At 47.4% G+C, this 16,368-nt stretch overlaps 1 protein-coding gene across 2 annotated transcripts in view; it reads left to right on the top strand.

Annotated features, from left to right (window-relative positions):
- ASIC2 (acid sensing ion channel subunit 2) overlaps positions 1-16,368 on the top strand; it is a gene marked incomplete at its 5' end in the record, with an annotated part of 1,010,761 nt that overhangs the window by 926,354 nt on the left and 68,039 nt on the right. For both annotated transcript variants that reach the window (XM_080922522.1, XM_080922521.1), the window contains one exon: positions 13,517-13,644. In XM_080922522.1, the coding sequence (XP_080778648.1) occupies positions 13,517-13,644 (128 nt within the window). The remainder of the gene's footprint in view (positions 1-13,516; positions 13,645-16,368) is intronic.

The following is a 16,368-nucleotide window of genomic DNA, read 5'->3' as shown; positions in this document are numbered from 1 at the left end:
ACAGGCTTTTTCTGTGAATATATGTATCCACGTGGCTCTCAATAGTCACTCAGATTTTTATGTTTCAGATCGTACCACAGCTGCCAAACTACTCCGACTGCACCATTGAACTCTCCGTTTTAAAAAAAATACCAAAAAACAAACAAACAAACAAAAAGAAAGAAGCAAAGAAGGTAGTTATTGGTCCACCTGAATTGAGTGACCCACCCCTGGACCAATCAGCAGTGAGAAGGGGAGTGCCCTTCCAGTGGGCACTCAGAAACAGATTCTGGAAAGTTGGCTGGGGCATGTGGGGGTGGGAAGGGAGTCCCTCCAGGGAACTATGCTGATGGTGGAGGAGGTGTGTAAGGGAAAGAACTGAAAGGGGCTGAGTCTGAAGAAATAAAAGAGTCCGTGCTTAGGGAGTTTCAGTTCTAAGTGCATGTGCTCAAAGACCGGAGAAATGACAGCCAGGCGCCCTCTTCCCAGATCTTTCTCTCATTCGTTTTGATGCAAAATACACCGTTGTAATCAAATATAATCTGCTTTGATTTTCCCAAATCCTAGTGTTAAGTATGCATGAATGTGATATTATATCAGATGTATTTCTGAGCAGAGGAATTACTTCTGAAAGCTGTGCGGTAGCTCAGAAAAGCCAGCCCTCATCATCCCTTGGGTCCTCCCCACTTCAAATGCCTCCTTCGTTGATTTGATTTTGAATACACAGGCCTACCTTGATGCTTTGGGAATATTCCAGGACTGTCTTCCTTCAGAGGACCTGCATTTACTATTCCCTTTGCTTGTAATCCATTACTCAGACATGACTAATTGCCTCTTTGCCCAGTTTTTGTTCAGTTATCACCTACTGGGTGCAGCTAACTACCTTGAGCACTGTTTTTAAAATTGTGACCTGCCCACCCACCCACCCACACACACACACACACACATACCTACTCTCACTACATCTCTCTTACCTATTCACCTGGTCCTTGCATTCATGGTATATCCTGCTATCAAGTATGGTACATGATTTACTTTTGGGGGGAAGTGTGGGGAATGGGACTGTCCCTTCCCACTAAAACATAAGCCCCTAGAGGTCTTAGATCTTAGATCTCATGGGACATTAAATATTTGTTGATGAAGGGGAAAAGAATCACTTGAATTATGCATAGTGCCAGAGACAACATGGGGAGGAAACAAGCCCTTATTGACCAGCTACTAGGTGCCACAAACATTCTGTCTCATGACCCTTTCTTGATCCTGTGGTAATGAGGTATTACAGTGCCCAGTGAGAGATGAAGAAACTGGGTCCCAGAGAGGTTGAGTGAGCTCCCCAAGGGCTGCCTCGTTAAGTGGATGATGTAGCTGAATTAAGCTTAAAACCACGTCGAAAGCCCAAAGCGGCAATGATCTATCCACCAAAAGCTTTTAATGTGCAAATTGTCACTGTGAAAATGCTGAGAAACTAGCTCAGGGGGTGTGGCTCGGGTGATGTCTCTGGAAAATGAATGACACATGGTGATTGACCTGCTCAGCCCCCTTTGCTATCTGCTCCTTTTGTCTTAATAAGTGGCATCAGTATGGTGAAGAAAAGGTTTAGCATGCTCCCCACATAGAACAAAAGATGAGAGCAGAGCTTCTCTGGTTTGTCTGGAGATGGAGAAGCCAGTCTGCTTCTCTCCCTTGCTCCCAATGGACAACCCTAGTCCTCCTTGAGAAACCTGGGGTGGGGTGGGGGGTTCCAGGGAACCCAGTTTGAAAAACCACGGGATGGAAGTCTGGTGATATGGATTCATCCGACACCATATTAAAAAAAAATCAGATGTGGTATCACAAGCCTATCATCCCAGAAATAAAGAGATGAGAAGCAGAAACGGCCATATCCCTGGAAGCTTTGAGTAGCCAGCTAGCCTCCCCTGGTCTATGTGGGGGACGTTTACAGCCAATGAGGGACCCGGTGTTATATAAACGATGGGAAGCTCCTGAGGCACAACACTGGAAATTGTCCTCAGACCTCCATATGTGAAGCCACACCCACATATGTACCCTACACACACTCAAAAAGCAAAGCAAAGCATTGGAAGGGAGGTGGAGGTTACTGATATGAACATGGTGTGTGGTTGGTTCTATGGCCGTGTCTGTTTCCTAGAGCAGCACTATATTCCCCCCCCCATCCCCCGGGATGAAGAAAGGAACTCTGAGAGATCTGAGAAGCGGCTGAATCCTATTTATGAGACACTCCCTCCCCAGGCCTTCCCAAAGAACAGTGAAGACATTTTCTTCAGCCAGCTCACAAGAACAATGTCAGGTGGAAGACAGAAATCAGAGAGGTTGCTGGTGAGTGATTTGAACTTTGACTAAACAAATCAACTTGGATCCCATCATAACCACTACAAAACCCCAAAATAACCCAGTGTCCCCCCCAAAAAAAACCTACAGCTGTATCCTTCCCACCCCAGAAGGTGACACTGAAATGTATGGTCTGGTCTTGGGGCTGTCAGGCCCAGCAGACGACAGGGTGAGGTGCTAAACGGGAAATTGCACAAGCTGTCCAAATCCTTCTCACTGAGAAGGAGACTCTCAGCCAAGCTTATGTCCTGAACCCACCCTTCACAGAGGTCTTGGGATCCCTGGAAGCTAGGTCAGTTGTTCTCTGACTAAAGGAGCTCAGATGTAATGACCTAGCTAGCTCTGTGCTTGTTTGACACTCTTGACAAGCCCCCAAGCCTGCACAAGGTCAGTCTACAGGCTTTAAGTACCCTTTAAGCATGAAGGCACAAACACAGAGCCATATGAGAACTTAAGGACCCAAGAGCAAGCAAACATAAACACGTGAGATACACAGTATTGCTAACAGCACAAACTGTAGAGCCAGACTAAAAGGGTTCAAATCCTCCATGTGCTGCTTCCCAGCTGTGTGGCCCGAGGTGAGCTATTTAACTTCTCTGGACATTATTTTAGCACCTCTAGATTGGGAATGACAACACATGATCTACTTTGACATTAGATCGGCTGAAATATGAGTTAACATGAATGATGGATTTAGAAAGTTGCCTCAGTCCTATTGAGTAATATATAGTATTTAATAAATGAAAACATAGATGCACAAACAGTCAGAAGCTTCAAAATGATTTAATTAGCATCCTCTGGAGACAGAAGAAGCAATATCACATCTGCAGATGCACAGGGTGATAGTAAAACAGGGCATTTGGGGAGGAAGAAGAAAAAGTGAAAATTAAAACATGATTGCATATATTAAAACGCAATCTGTAAGGGGGCTGGAACTTAGTTAGCAATTCTACCCCAGAAGTGAAAATTACAAGACCAACAGATGTAAATGGGAGAGGAGAAAAACATGAAAATTAAAGAATCAATTCAGAAGAATCCAACATCTCCATAGTAGGAGTTCTAGAATGACAGAACCGAAGGACCTGGGGGGAAACATGAGGAAGAAACTGATGCAGTCCATCCTCAACTAAAGGCCATGGCCCTCCAGGCTGCAGGATCACCACGTCCTGCCTGTGGTGGGGACAAAGCACATAGGCCAAGACACAAACTTGCAAAATCTAGGCATGAGGGGGAAAAAAAACTCGCATTTTCCTGAGCTCTAGAATCATGTCAGAACTACTCACAGGAGGCAGGCATTTCTGGAGGTGAGGTCATGATCCTTCTTGTCCAACACAGAATTCTACACTGAGATCACAATCATCTGATAGATGGCTCAGTGGGTAGAGAACTTCCTCGAAAAGCATGAGGACCTGAGTTCAAATCCCCTGCACCCGAATAAAAAGCTGACACGGCAGTGTGTGACTATAGTGTCAGTATCAGCAGGATGAGAGTTGGAGACAGGTGGGCCCCTGAAGCTCAGTGGTCATCATTTGATGAAGTTCCAGGCCAGTGAGAGACTGTCTCAAACAGAAGGTGGAAGATACCTAAGAAATAATACCTGATTTTGTCCTCTGATCTGCACACATGTGCCATCCATCCACACACATGTCCGCGCACACACACAAGAACACACAAACACGCATGTTTCTGTGTTATAAGGCTGGACTATGAACGGCCGTTTATGGAGTCATAATTATGTAAAAGCTAAATACTGATTGAACCAAAATATTTAACTGTATTCTGAGGGTGACTGGAAGGCAAGTAGAGGAAGGCATTCCGTGGAAGAAGCCCACATGCACCCGTCTTCCATGGTAAGAACTCAGGAGAGCATGTCAGCATTGTACCATCAAGAAATAACAGACAAGGAGTTGTTGCCTGTGAAGCATGAACACAGAAAAGATAGTTCAGTGAGCCCAGAGCCAGTGCCTCAGAGGGACGGCCCCTCTGAGTATGGAGTAGTGAGGTGTGAGTGCAGAGATGGATCGAGAAACATGGTCTTCATTCAATGCCTTGAAGCACCATTTAGCTTTTAAAATTATGTACATAGACTGCTTTGATAAGTATAAAAGTTAAATAAAAAAAAAAAAATAACCATACATTTTTACCATAGCTGGAAGGCCTGAGCCATCAGGGAGAGAGCACAGTGCCTACCCCCACACCCACCCCATCACAAATGGGACACAGCAAGAATGAGACTGAGGTTGCCATGGTTTCTCCAGCATCTCTGGCTCCCGGTAAAAACTCTTGTCATGGTGCCAGGTTCTAAGGACTTCCCAAGAATGAGAGGCAGTGGCTCTGGCCTGAATTCTGAACGGAGTCCAGAGCACAGTGACATGCAGCCACCAGCTGAGATGCCCCTCTTGTGCTTGGAGAAGGGCTTTGTGCTGGGTGGGCGTCTCCACAGGTGCCCGAAAACACAGGAGGAATGATGCTATAAATTAGATGTGCCCTTGGAGGCAGGCATCTACAAAGCAACCTGATTTTTAACGTGCTGGAGTTCTGCTAAGCCTGGTGCAGAAAGCATATATGATCTTGTTTAGTGGTCCCAGCCAGACAGCCAGCAGCCCAAAGGGAATATCTAGGAAGCTGAGGAAACAGAGCCACTCTTGGCAATCATGTCTCCTGTGTAGGGAATCTTCACCGAGCATCCACTGTGTGCTCAGGCATCTCAGGAATACAGGCGATAGTCCAGGATGGGTTTTAAGAGTACACAGCTAGGGACTTTCTGGGGAAACCACATACGATCCTGATCACAGTTAAACATCTTTTCATCTTACAGCTTTCACATGCAGTGTCTAAGGCATGGCCAAGTCTTCACATAAGTGCTGTTGGGTACTATGATCACTAGAATAAAAACAGAGAACAAGGAAGGAGGCAACAGTCCCAGAAGGGAGGAGAATAGTAGGAGAGATGTAGAGAAGAAATGACCTTGGTTCTTCTATTTGCAAGCCATGGGAGTCAGAGGAGGCTATGGGGTTACAAATTGCTGAAATCTCAAGTACAGGCAGAGGAAAGTCAAGATCAGCCCAGAATGTGCTATGCTAGCTTCTAGGTAGAAAGAAGCCACGCCATTTGCTAACTGGCCTGGAGTAGATGTGCAATAGTTAAATGCCTTTGTAGCTCTTCCAAAGGAACTAAGTTCTTTCCCCAGCATTCATGTTGGGCTGTTCACTGCTGCCTGCAACTCCCTGGTGATACTACATCCTCCTCTGACCTCCCTGGACATCAACACACACACACACACACACACACACACACACGATAATAATTATTATGACAGTTATTATTAATGTAGATTTGGAAATCAGTCCTCATCCAGAAGCCGAGACTCAGCTGGGAGTTTGTTAGACGTGCAGAATCTCAGGACATGCCCTGAATCCTCAGTGTACCTGTGGAGACTCACAGATATTCAGCTGTAGGAAGCTCAGGCCTAGACCACTATTTCACACCATGCAGAGACCTAAAGATGCCCTCTTAACAGCAAAATACGTTTCCTTATTAAATAATATTGATAACAATTATCCTATTATCACCACACATTTTTGTGATTTTCACATTCAGTGATTGGGAAAATAGTCAAGCAAGGTTGCTATGAATTCTGTTAAGCTTGGGGTGTATTTGGAATTTGGTACTTTTGTCGGTCGATAAGCTACAAGATCCATTCAGTAGCCCCGTCAAACCTGACCTCTGCTGTCAAAATTTTTATGAATAGCATCATATTCACCCACAGACTGCCTTTGTAGTTTCAGAGAAACAGATCTCACCACTTTCAAAGGTGGTGTCTCCCACATGCCCATCCCCCAACCTGGTGATTAGCCTTCTTACCAAGTAATTGATAGTCTCTGAGCCCAAATGCCTTAGGGAAATGTGCTATATTTTTAAAAATCCTTGGGGTAAATCTTTTCATAGTAAAACTGAACTGAACGTGGAGCATTCACTGACCCCTGCTTTGCAGAGATTCTGTTTAGCAGAAATGGAAGTATAGCCACACTTTCTAGTTGCCTGGCCAAAATCTAACATTCCTTCTCCTTCCCCAACATGGACACCTGGCCCTACATTACAGAAGTTGTATTTTGATTCTGTGACACACACACACACACACACACACACACACACACACAGACACACACACACACACACACACACACACACACAAGGAGACTCTAACCCTTCCAGTGGTTAATGTATTTAACCAGGAAGCAAGTCTCACTCATGGTCCTGTCTAAAAAGTATTGAAAGCAGGATTGGAATCCACATCTGACTAAATCTACCTTGGTCCTTTCTACTTTAAAATTAGAAATGAATAGGGCTGAAGAGATGGATCTCCCTTAAGAGCTCTTGCAGAGGACCTCAGTTTGGTTCCTTACACCTACATCTGGCGACTCACACTGCCTACAACACTAGTGCCCTCTTATGGTCTCTGTGGGCACCTGCACACATGAAAATGGGGTTGGGGGGAGGAGAAACATTCACAGAAAGAGAGAGAGAGAGAGAGAGAGAGACAGAGACAGAGACAGAGACAGAGACAGAGACAGAGACAGAGAACTGTATTAAAGCAGATTGCTTTGGGTAACAGTTTAACAGGATGTCCTAGAGTCTTTAAAATATTCCTGTGTTTGAAAACTCCTCAGGAGAGGGTGGAGCTTGAAGCTTTCCCAGGGCCCCTCTGTAGCACCTCCCAGAGCTCCATCTAATGTTTGGCTGTGGGTCTCCGCATCTGTTTTGGTCAGCTGCTGGGTGGAGCCTCTCAGAAGAGAGTGATGCTAGGCTCCTCCTGTCTGTGCAACCATAACAAAGTATCATTAGTACTCTCAGAGTCTGGTTCTTGCCCATGGGATGGGTCTCAAGTTGGGCCAGCCACTGGGTAGCCATTACCCCAGTCTCTGCTCCATCTTTGTCCCCGAACTTCTTGTGCTCAGGACAAATTTAGGATGTAAGGTTTTGGGGGTGAGTTGGTGTTCTTACCTCTCCACTGGACGTTCTGCTCAGGTTACTTTCTAATGACAGTCAGGACTGCCAGCCAGCTGTGGGGTGACACTGCCTGTAGGAAGCTGGGCCCTCCCACATCAATCATTAATCAAGAAAATCCCAGAAGTCAATCCAAGGAAACAGATGTGATTAAGCCCAACTGACTCCAGCGTGTGTCAAGTTGACATAAAAACTTGTCAGCACCGGACTGGACATCCAGCCTGAGACTCTTCTCTCCTGCCAGTTTTCTCTTCCCTACTGTCCCCTAACTGCCTCCCCAGAGGGCAAAAGAGAATCCACCAGTAAATCCCCAGTCAGAGCCACCAACAACACCCCCCTTCCCCAGGGTATAGTTGGGAGGTGCGGCTGCAGTGGTGAGCAACAGCTACCCTGCAGGGGCCTTCCTACCCTAGGAGACTTCTCCTCAAGCATGCCATCCTCCTGTCTCAAGCTGCCCTTGGAGCTGCCCCGCCCCGACCTAGTCACTGTAATAAAGTCAGTTTGTCCAAACCAAGATCGCTTTGTAGCAACACATCTCTTGCCCGAGCCTAGAAAATTCCCTCCGCTTTGCAGAGCCTCCCGCTTTTCTTCCTCCTCCCCGGCGCCTATTGCCTCCCCCTGTTTCCTGTAATTTGCAAAGATTAAAGATTTAAGCTTCTTTTATTGCCGTGTACTTTCCCTGCCCCATTATGCATTCTGCCCATAGCTCCTGCCTCTTCCCCGCGGAGCTCCCAAATCCATTCGGCTTGCAAGGAAAGCACCTCCCCAGGTAAATCTCACCTTGCGTATGCCAGGTCATGCTCCCAGAGAAGGCTGGCAGAGCCTGGCTTCTGCAGACTGGAGTCTGCGGAGCATGCTCCTCCATGATTCAGCGTAGATCATTCATGTTCAGCTATCTGGGGCTCAGCTCCATCTCATTTAGCATGGGCTCCTAGTATGGGGCTTTCCTTTTATCCCTCTGCCCCTCACACTTTCTACCTCCAGGGCTTGAATCCTGGTGTTCAAGGATATGTAAACAAATCTAGCACAGCACTAGGGGTCTACGTCTTGGAAGGTGATGTTTGTCAGTGTGAACTCCTGTAGGATGCCACCCTGGGCTCTACTCAGAAGGGCCACCAGCCCAATGTGATGCTGTCATTACTACCTGAGAATTCTTGGAATAAGAAAGTGTTGGTTGGCATCCTAAGGTTTTTACAGTGGTTTTCAACAAGGGGCCCACATTGGCATTTTGTTCTATGAACGTGGTCCCAGATACTGTTCTCGTTGTGACTGTTGTGTAGACTGTCCCCACCTGCTGTCTCAGCCCTGGGGAGTCCCTGTTCCTCCAGAGCCTGGGTGGATGCATCAGGTCACTGGTTTGTTCATTTAGCATTTGTGGAACTCTGTTCTATGTCATCCCTGTGCTGGGGGCTTGGGGATCTGACAGTGAAATTCATGCCTGTCCCTCACTCCCCCACCCTCCATTCAAACTTCAGAGCTACATGGCACCTACTCACCCGAACAAAAAAACATTCATCAGGAGGTAGGAAAAAAATGCTAGATTAAAAATCAAGAGACTTGACTGTAAGTCCTGACTATGCCCTCGCCTTGCTGTGTGACCTTGGGGAAGTCATTTCCTCTCGGGATTGAATCACTTTCTATAAATGTGGTTCCGGTTGCCTATAACAGACTTCCTGGATATAAAGGTTCCTGGCTTTTCCCTTAATTCCTGACTCCAAATTTCTAGTGATAGATTCTAGGTATCACACACACACACACACACACACACACACACACACACACACACGGGGGGGGGGGGGCAGGGAGGGAGGGAGGGAGAGTGCTAACTCTAGGTGATTTCAATGAATATTCTAGAACATCAAAGGCTGGGGTCTATGGTTGTATTTAGTTGTACTTGGTAACTTAGCTCTTAATAAGGTACCAAGTTTGAGAAATGACAGAGACCAGGGTTGGCAAAAGATTGGGGGTTGGAGGAGGTAGCCATTCATGAGCCAGCTAGAGAACAATCCAGAGAGAGAAACAAGACAGCTTCAGCAAGGAACAGAAGCAAAATCTATCTAGAGACATGGGAGTGAGAAGACTTGAGGAATGGAGAGCTGGACGAGCTGGGACTAGTTTGGTCTACCCATGAATACACCACATCTGCTGTTCAGATAGATCCACACAGAAGAGCCCAGAACCTGTGTGGACCAGGAACATGCATGAACAGATAATTAAGAAGGCAGGATGGCGGCCGGTTCAGCATGTACATACAACATGACTGCAACATACACGGGGAGTGGGGAGGGTTGGAGAGAACATGGAAACGTCCGTCTTCTCCTCTCGTCCATCCAATAGCATTTAACACAAGATAAAACGAGGTTGCTTTAGGCTGACTCTGCCACAGCTGCTGTTGCTTCTGGAATAAACCATGGCCTCTTGCAAACCCTACCCCAGTCTGATCAGTCCCCAGGCGGTTCTCACCAGTCAGGCTTCCCAGGATGATTGTTTTGTCCATTACTCATGGAATTTCCTACAAAATAGCTTCATTTCTCATTTCTTCCTGGAGGCCACAGCTGTGCGTTGAGCCGGTCTTTACTGGCGAGAAGGTTTCCTAAGCCCAGTTGTATAGCAGGCAGGCAGGCAGCTTCTACTAGCTAGAAACCAGCTTGGGCAGCTTGCCAGGTCCTTTCCAGCGCTTCCCTGAAACCATTCGCTTCCCTCACAGCTAACGCACCCTTGTCAGCAACCGCTGCTTTCCCTGCTTCAGCCTGTGCTTAAGCTCCTCCTCATCTCCCCTCTTGGGCAGAATTTAGAGAACATGGTTTCTGTGAGTGGACCACTGAGTACCCTACTCTCACTCAGTGTTTCCTCTCTGACCTAATGTTCACTGAGCATCTTCCAGCTGTGGGTGAGGTCAGGGAGGAAAAATAATGGATCTCTTCTCCTGAGGAATTGCATCTGACCACCAGGGAGTACATAGTCACCTATGGAAGATAGTAATATAAAACCACAGGTGAACAAAAACCTGTGTATACAGGTATTTGGATAGTGTATGCGTTACTTTTCATTGCTGTGAAGCCACCATGCTCAACTTACAGAAAAGTTTATTGGGGCTTATGGTTTCAGGGGGTGAGTCTGTGACCGTCATGGCAGGAAGTGTGGCAGCAAAGAGGTGTAGTGCTAGAACAGGAGCCTAAAAGCTTACAACCTGATCCACAGGCAGGTTGCAGAGAGGGAGGGAAGGAGGGGGTGAGGGAAGGAGGGAGGAGACTGGGAAGGGCATGTTGTTTGAAACCTCCCAGCCAACACCCAGTGCTACAATCCTTCCAACAGGCCATACCTCACTATCCTTCCCAAGCACTTCAACTACCTGGGGACCAAGGAGACCATTGGAGACAATGGAGACCATTCTCATTCAGACTCTCACAGAGAGGGCAGTGCAGATGAAGAAGACACAAACAGTTGATCTGCAGGAGGGACGTCTACCTGGCTTCCTATGACTCCTTCCCAGTATATGAAGCCCGGTCTGAAGCCTTGTCCTGGCAAATGTACTCTTCTCATGAAGCCCCATATCAGCCACCGGATGCCTTGTCTAAACCACGAAAATGCTGTTTCCAGTTCTTTCTGCCTGCTGGGCCCTATATCCGTACACTTTGACCTTGGAGTCTCATCCAGTTCCAAACCACAGACCAACCGAAGCCTGCCTCAGTCGGTGACTGCCACACTTTCTATAGTCTTGATATTCCTGTGGCTGCACACCCCCCCCCCAGACCTTTACTTCTCAGTCAGCCTTGGTGCACCGCCAGCCATGGATCCAGCACTGATAAATCCTCTCTCCCTCCCTAACACTCACCCTGCACTCTAGTACCCCACATTTCTGCATGTCCCCACCTTCTCCCCATTCTTTTCTTTCAAAACATTTACTGTGAAACCCATGCTGGCCTTGCCCATTAGTAAGTGAATAAGCTTTAATTCCAGAGTGCCCACTCGTTCATTCAGTAGATGTCCCCGGGGTGCCCTGGTGAAGCCCTCTGGGACCCACAGACAATGCTCAGCTCTGGGCTTCAAGAAGCTGCAGCCCGAGGAAGGAGACAGACAGAGAAGGGACAGTCACAGGGTGTTGCAGAGGCTCTAGCAGGTGGATGCTGAAACCACAGCCAAGCGAGAGCAGTTGTTCTGGGTGGGGTTCAGGGAGTGAGTTCTTCAAGGCAAACTCAGTAAGGATCAGGTGGACTGTGCAGGACGTTAGGAGCAGGCAATTTGTGTGTCTGTGTACAACAGGAACCAGCAACAGCCAATGGCAACCTTGGCAGCCTTGGCAAGTGTGACCACATGTGCTGCAGAACAAAGCTGTGTTCAGAGCAAAGCTGTCAGCGAGGGCAGGAAAGTAGGGCGGAGGAGCCAGGCTCCTCATGAGCAAGGGGGAGAGCGATACAGGTTTGCACCTTGGAACCTCATTTGTGCGCCGGAGCAATCCCCTTGGTGCATGCTCCGATCCACCAACAGAAAGCACAAACCAACTGAGAAGCCAGGCTCTGCCTCTCCAGACACTTCTTACTGCCAGTGGCCATTTCTCCTGCCCTCCTTAGGGTGACCTCTGCTCTGTCTGCCTATCTCTTGCAACCCAGAGGAGTTAGGCATTCAAGCAAGCCCTGGGTTTTCATTTCTAATGTTACACACTGTTTTTCTCCTCCTGCCATTCTCATCTTCAGCTCATGGCCCAGTAAAGAAGTTAGTAAATAAAATATAAGAGCTTCAGAGAATCTATCCAGGGGACTGATGGGAGCTTGGTGAGGAATATTACTCATCTCATAATCACATTTTTAAATACTGTGACTGAGGCATGGAGCTGGCCTAATTGACTTGACTTAGATTCACATTCCTGCTGTAACAGGAAACATGATGTTTGTGTTTTAATTCTAAGGTCACAAGCTGGAGAGATGGCTCTCGGGTTAAAGGCACGCACTGCTCTTCCAGAGAAAGAGCGCCCAGCACCAACAGCATGCAGGTTACAATCTCCTTCAACTTCATCTGACTCTTCTGACTTCTACAATCATCTGCACTCCTGTGCACATCACACACACACACACACACACGTGTGTGTGTGTGTGTGTGTGTGTGTGTGCGCACAACCTTAAACCATCTTTAACATATATTCTAGCCAGATGGAGTCGTGCCTTTAATCCCAGCACTTAGAAGACAGAGGCAGGCCAATCTCTGTGAGTTTGAGACCAGCCTGATCTACACAATGAATTTCAGGACAACCAGAGTGACATAGTAGATAGATAGATAGATAGATAGATAGATAGATAGATAGATAGGTAGGTAGGTAGGTAGGTAGGTAGGTAGATAGATAGATAGATAGATAGATAGATAGATAGATAGATAGATAGATAGATAGGGTCCAGGGCTAAGGAGATAACTCAGTAGATAGAGTATCTATGTCAGTATGAAGATATGTATTCATTTGCCCAGAACTCATCTGAAAGAGCTGGGTATGGTGATGTACACCTGTAACCCCAGCATTGTGGGTTAGAGTGGGCTGGAGACAGGTGGATCTTAGGGGCTCTCCAGCCTAGCAGAAATGCAGCAGGTTCAGTAAATGATAATATCTCAAAATAATAATTGAAGGTGATGATGATGATATTGACAGCAACGGAGGAAGACATTCTGATTCCAGCCTCTGACTTCCATAGACTCCCACAGAGTTGAGCTACTCACACACATCACACACACACACACACACACACACACACACAGAGAGAGAGACACACACACAAAGCTAGACTGACAGCAAGGCTACACAGTGTTGCTTTTGAGGGCTCTGTTGGGGTACAGGGTGTGGGGTAATCCATGCCCCAGCTCTTTCCAGCTTCTAGAAGCTTCATCCATCTCTTAGCTGATGACATCAGTTCTCTCTTTAAAGTCAGCAGCATAGGCTCTTCACTTTCTTATTCTGACTCTGGTCCCTGCCTGTCTCACAAGGACCCCATGACTGCACCGAACTCTACCGGCCAGTACCGGTTATTCTGTCTCGGGATCCTTCTCCCAGTCCCATCTTTGTAGAAAGTCACTGGCTCGGGGTTCAGAGCTGCAGATGTGGCGCCACTGTTCCTACCATATGACCCCTTCGGTGTTTCCTAGAGCTTCCCAGCACCAGGAGCTCACGAGCATCTGCCTTCTCTGTTCTTTCTTTCAGAGGAAACAACGTTTGAAGCAGGAGTGAAGGTTCAGATCCACAGTCAGTCGGAGCCGCCTTTCATCCAAGAGCTGGGCTTTGGGGTGGCTCCGGGGTTCCAGACCTTCGTGGCCACACAAGAGCAGAGGGTAAGTTCTCCATGCTCCCCTCCTCCACCTCCCTGATCAGGGATCCTCAGGTTAGTCTAGCATGCGGAGGTCAAATAAGATGCCTGCTTTTGGCTGGAACAGAGCTGGGTGCCACAAATGGCCTTCCCCAGAAATCTGGGGAAGATGCTAAGTAAACTCCTTCACCAGTTCTCCAGAACCTTCTACTGACTCCAGTGCAAGAAACTCACTCAGTGGTTGAGTTTTCTCTTTTTTCCCCCAGAACATTCCAGCACTCCTTTTTATTATTTAATTTTTTCCCGGTGAATGTTAAAATGCTGAGCCAGGTTTAATAGTCATTTGTATTAAAACGATTCAAAGTGGCCTATAAAAGAAAAAGACTCAGCAGTCACTAACCCTACCCACTTAAGAAGAGTGAAGGCTCTTTCTGTGAGCTTCCCACCCACCCTTTGATGTGGTCCTGGGCTAAGCCCCACCCAGCCAGCAGGATCCAGCAGGAAAGCCAGAGGAGGGCTGGTACCAACCATGCCTAAAGTAGGTTTTACATCTCAGAAAGGGAGATAGTCTCAGATTCTCAGTAGGGAGGCAGTCTCAAAGCTGAACAGCAGAGAGACAAGCTCTGTTTCTCTCTTCAACTTCCTGGGATGTTTACCATCTGGTTTTCCTGGAATAAAAGACAGTCCCCAGCCAGACTACCCGAGACAGTTTGCTGGGTGAAGCAGAGTAGAGTGTGGTTGAAGGCTCCGGCTGCCTTCTGTAAGAGAGCGAGAATGGCTACAGAGGATGTACCTACCATAGGCACGCTACTTAGGCCAGCCTGCTATTCGAGTTTGACTTGGCTGTCATCTTTCACCTGATACTGATCACTGCTCTTTAGCTGCATTATAAAGTGAAATTCTGAATTAAAAACTGGTTTTAGATCCATTAATAAACTAGCTTTACTTTCTAAGTCCCCGAGAAAGTGTTAATGTTGCTGATATCACGCATCCTCTGTTCCGTGAGTATGCCTGGTCGGTTGGTTAAGGCCAAGGTCAGCCTCCACTGTATCATGTGGCAGTAGAATGGTGGCTTTGGGGCAGGGGCATGAATTCTGGGATGTTATCCTGGACTCTACAGACCCCAGAGACAGAGGTAAGTAGTGTGATAGAACATGTTCCTGAAGGCAAAGAAAGACTTGGGGTGGACAGCTGGGCCCAGTTTCAGGCTAAGAATGTGGCAATCAAGAATCTAGGCTGCCCAGTATAGGCATGCAGACAGACAGACAGGAGCCTCAGCGAGCCTGAAGCCTGAGCTCTTGGCCTCAGTGGGCTCCTGGATCCTGCCAAAAGTAAACAAAGCCAGCTAAAGAGTGGGGGCCACATTTCATCAGTAATTTTTCTACTATAATGGAGCCAAGAGTCCAGGTTGAATGGCTCCCAGCTTGGATTTGTACAGAGATCATTGGGATTTAGAGGGACAATGGGGGAAGGTGATGGGAAGGACTGGAGCAGAGTCAGAGGAGTGAAAAATATAGAAACCCGAGGAAGGTGTGGCCTACATGAGTGGGTATGCTCCACATGAGAGGGTGTGGTCTACATGAGTGGGTGTGGTCTATACAAGTGGGTGTGGTCTACATGAGAGGGTGTGGTCTACATAAGTGGGTGTGGTCTACATGAGAGGGTGTGGTCTACATAAGTGGGTGTGGTCTGCATGAGAGGGTGTGGTCCACATGAGTGGGTGTGGTCTACTTGAGTGGATCCATATGAGAGGGTATGATCCATGAGAAAGGGTGTGGTTCACATGAGAGGGTATGGATGTGGCAGGGTGCAGTCCATGTGAGAGGGTGTGGAATCAATCAAGATGTGTCCTGTTACTTATGGAAGTGGGGTTCCTCTCTCCCCTGCAAAGAGCCTGGGACACTTGTCCCCATCAATCCTCAGGTGTAATTAAAGTGATGGGTTCATTCTTTTGATAGCCTTTTGCCTTTTCAAGGTAACCCTTTGGTGGGGGGAGGGGAGTTTGCACTAAGAATATAGCTGTCAGGAACTACCAATGTTAATTCAAGCCTGCAGAGGCTCAGATGGAGAGCCAGTGAAGAGGCTGGAATGTGGGGGAGGAGAGCTCCATCAGCTTTCCTTTGTGCAGTGGGAGCAAGCAAGCAAAGACACAAGCATTGGTTAGACCAACAGATGTGTCGGGATTCTTGGGTGCTCGAGAGGATGGCTATGACTTGTTCAAAGCAAGCCCGACTTCATGGTTTGCTAGATGTGCCCACCACAGTTGTGGTAATAGCCCTTGGGGATCTACCCTGCTCCGAGGACAGAGCGAGTGGACAGCGCTCCGCCCCGTGGCTCCTGAACCATAACTTCTCTCCCCACTGGCTGGAGAGGAGAGTGTTCATGGAGGATGCTGTTGTTGAGCAGAACGAGAAACGTGGCTGTTTCTCCCCTGCTCACCCTCTATCCGTGACATGGGAAAAAACAAAACAAAAACAACTCTAGGCTGGGTGGGAAGTTGGCGCTGATGGTTCCTGAGAAGCTTACGTCAGTATTTCTCTTGACAAGATGAGACAGGGGCTCCCCATGGTGAGCAAGATGAAGAAGAGAAGCCTATTCACAGTGTCCAAGGACAAAGTGACTGTTTGTGCTGAAGGGAATTGGGGGCAAATTCAGCCTCACTGATTCAATATTCCTCTGCTTATTATAACTAATAACAAGATATTTGTTAAACATTTTACAGTCTTCAATGCATCTCTGCATCATCTCG

This window comes from Micromys minutus, assembly GCF_963924665.1.
Source record: "Micromys minutus genome assembly, chromosome: 10".
Taxonomy (NCBI): domain Eukaryota; kingdom Metazoa; phylum Chordata; class Mammalia; order Rodentia; family Muridae; genus Micromys; species Micromys minutus.
Note: the sequence above shows the minus strand (reverse complement) of the source record. Positions and strands in the feature narration are given on the sequence as shown.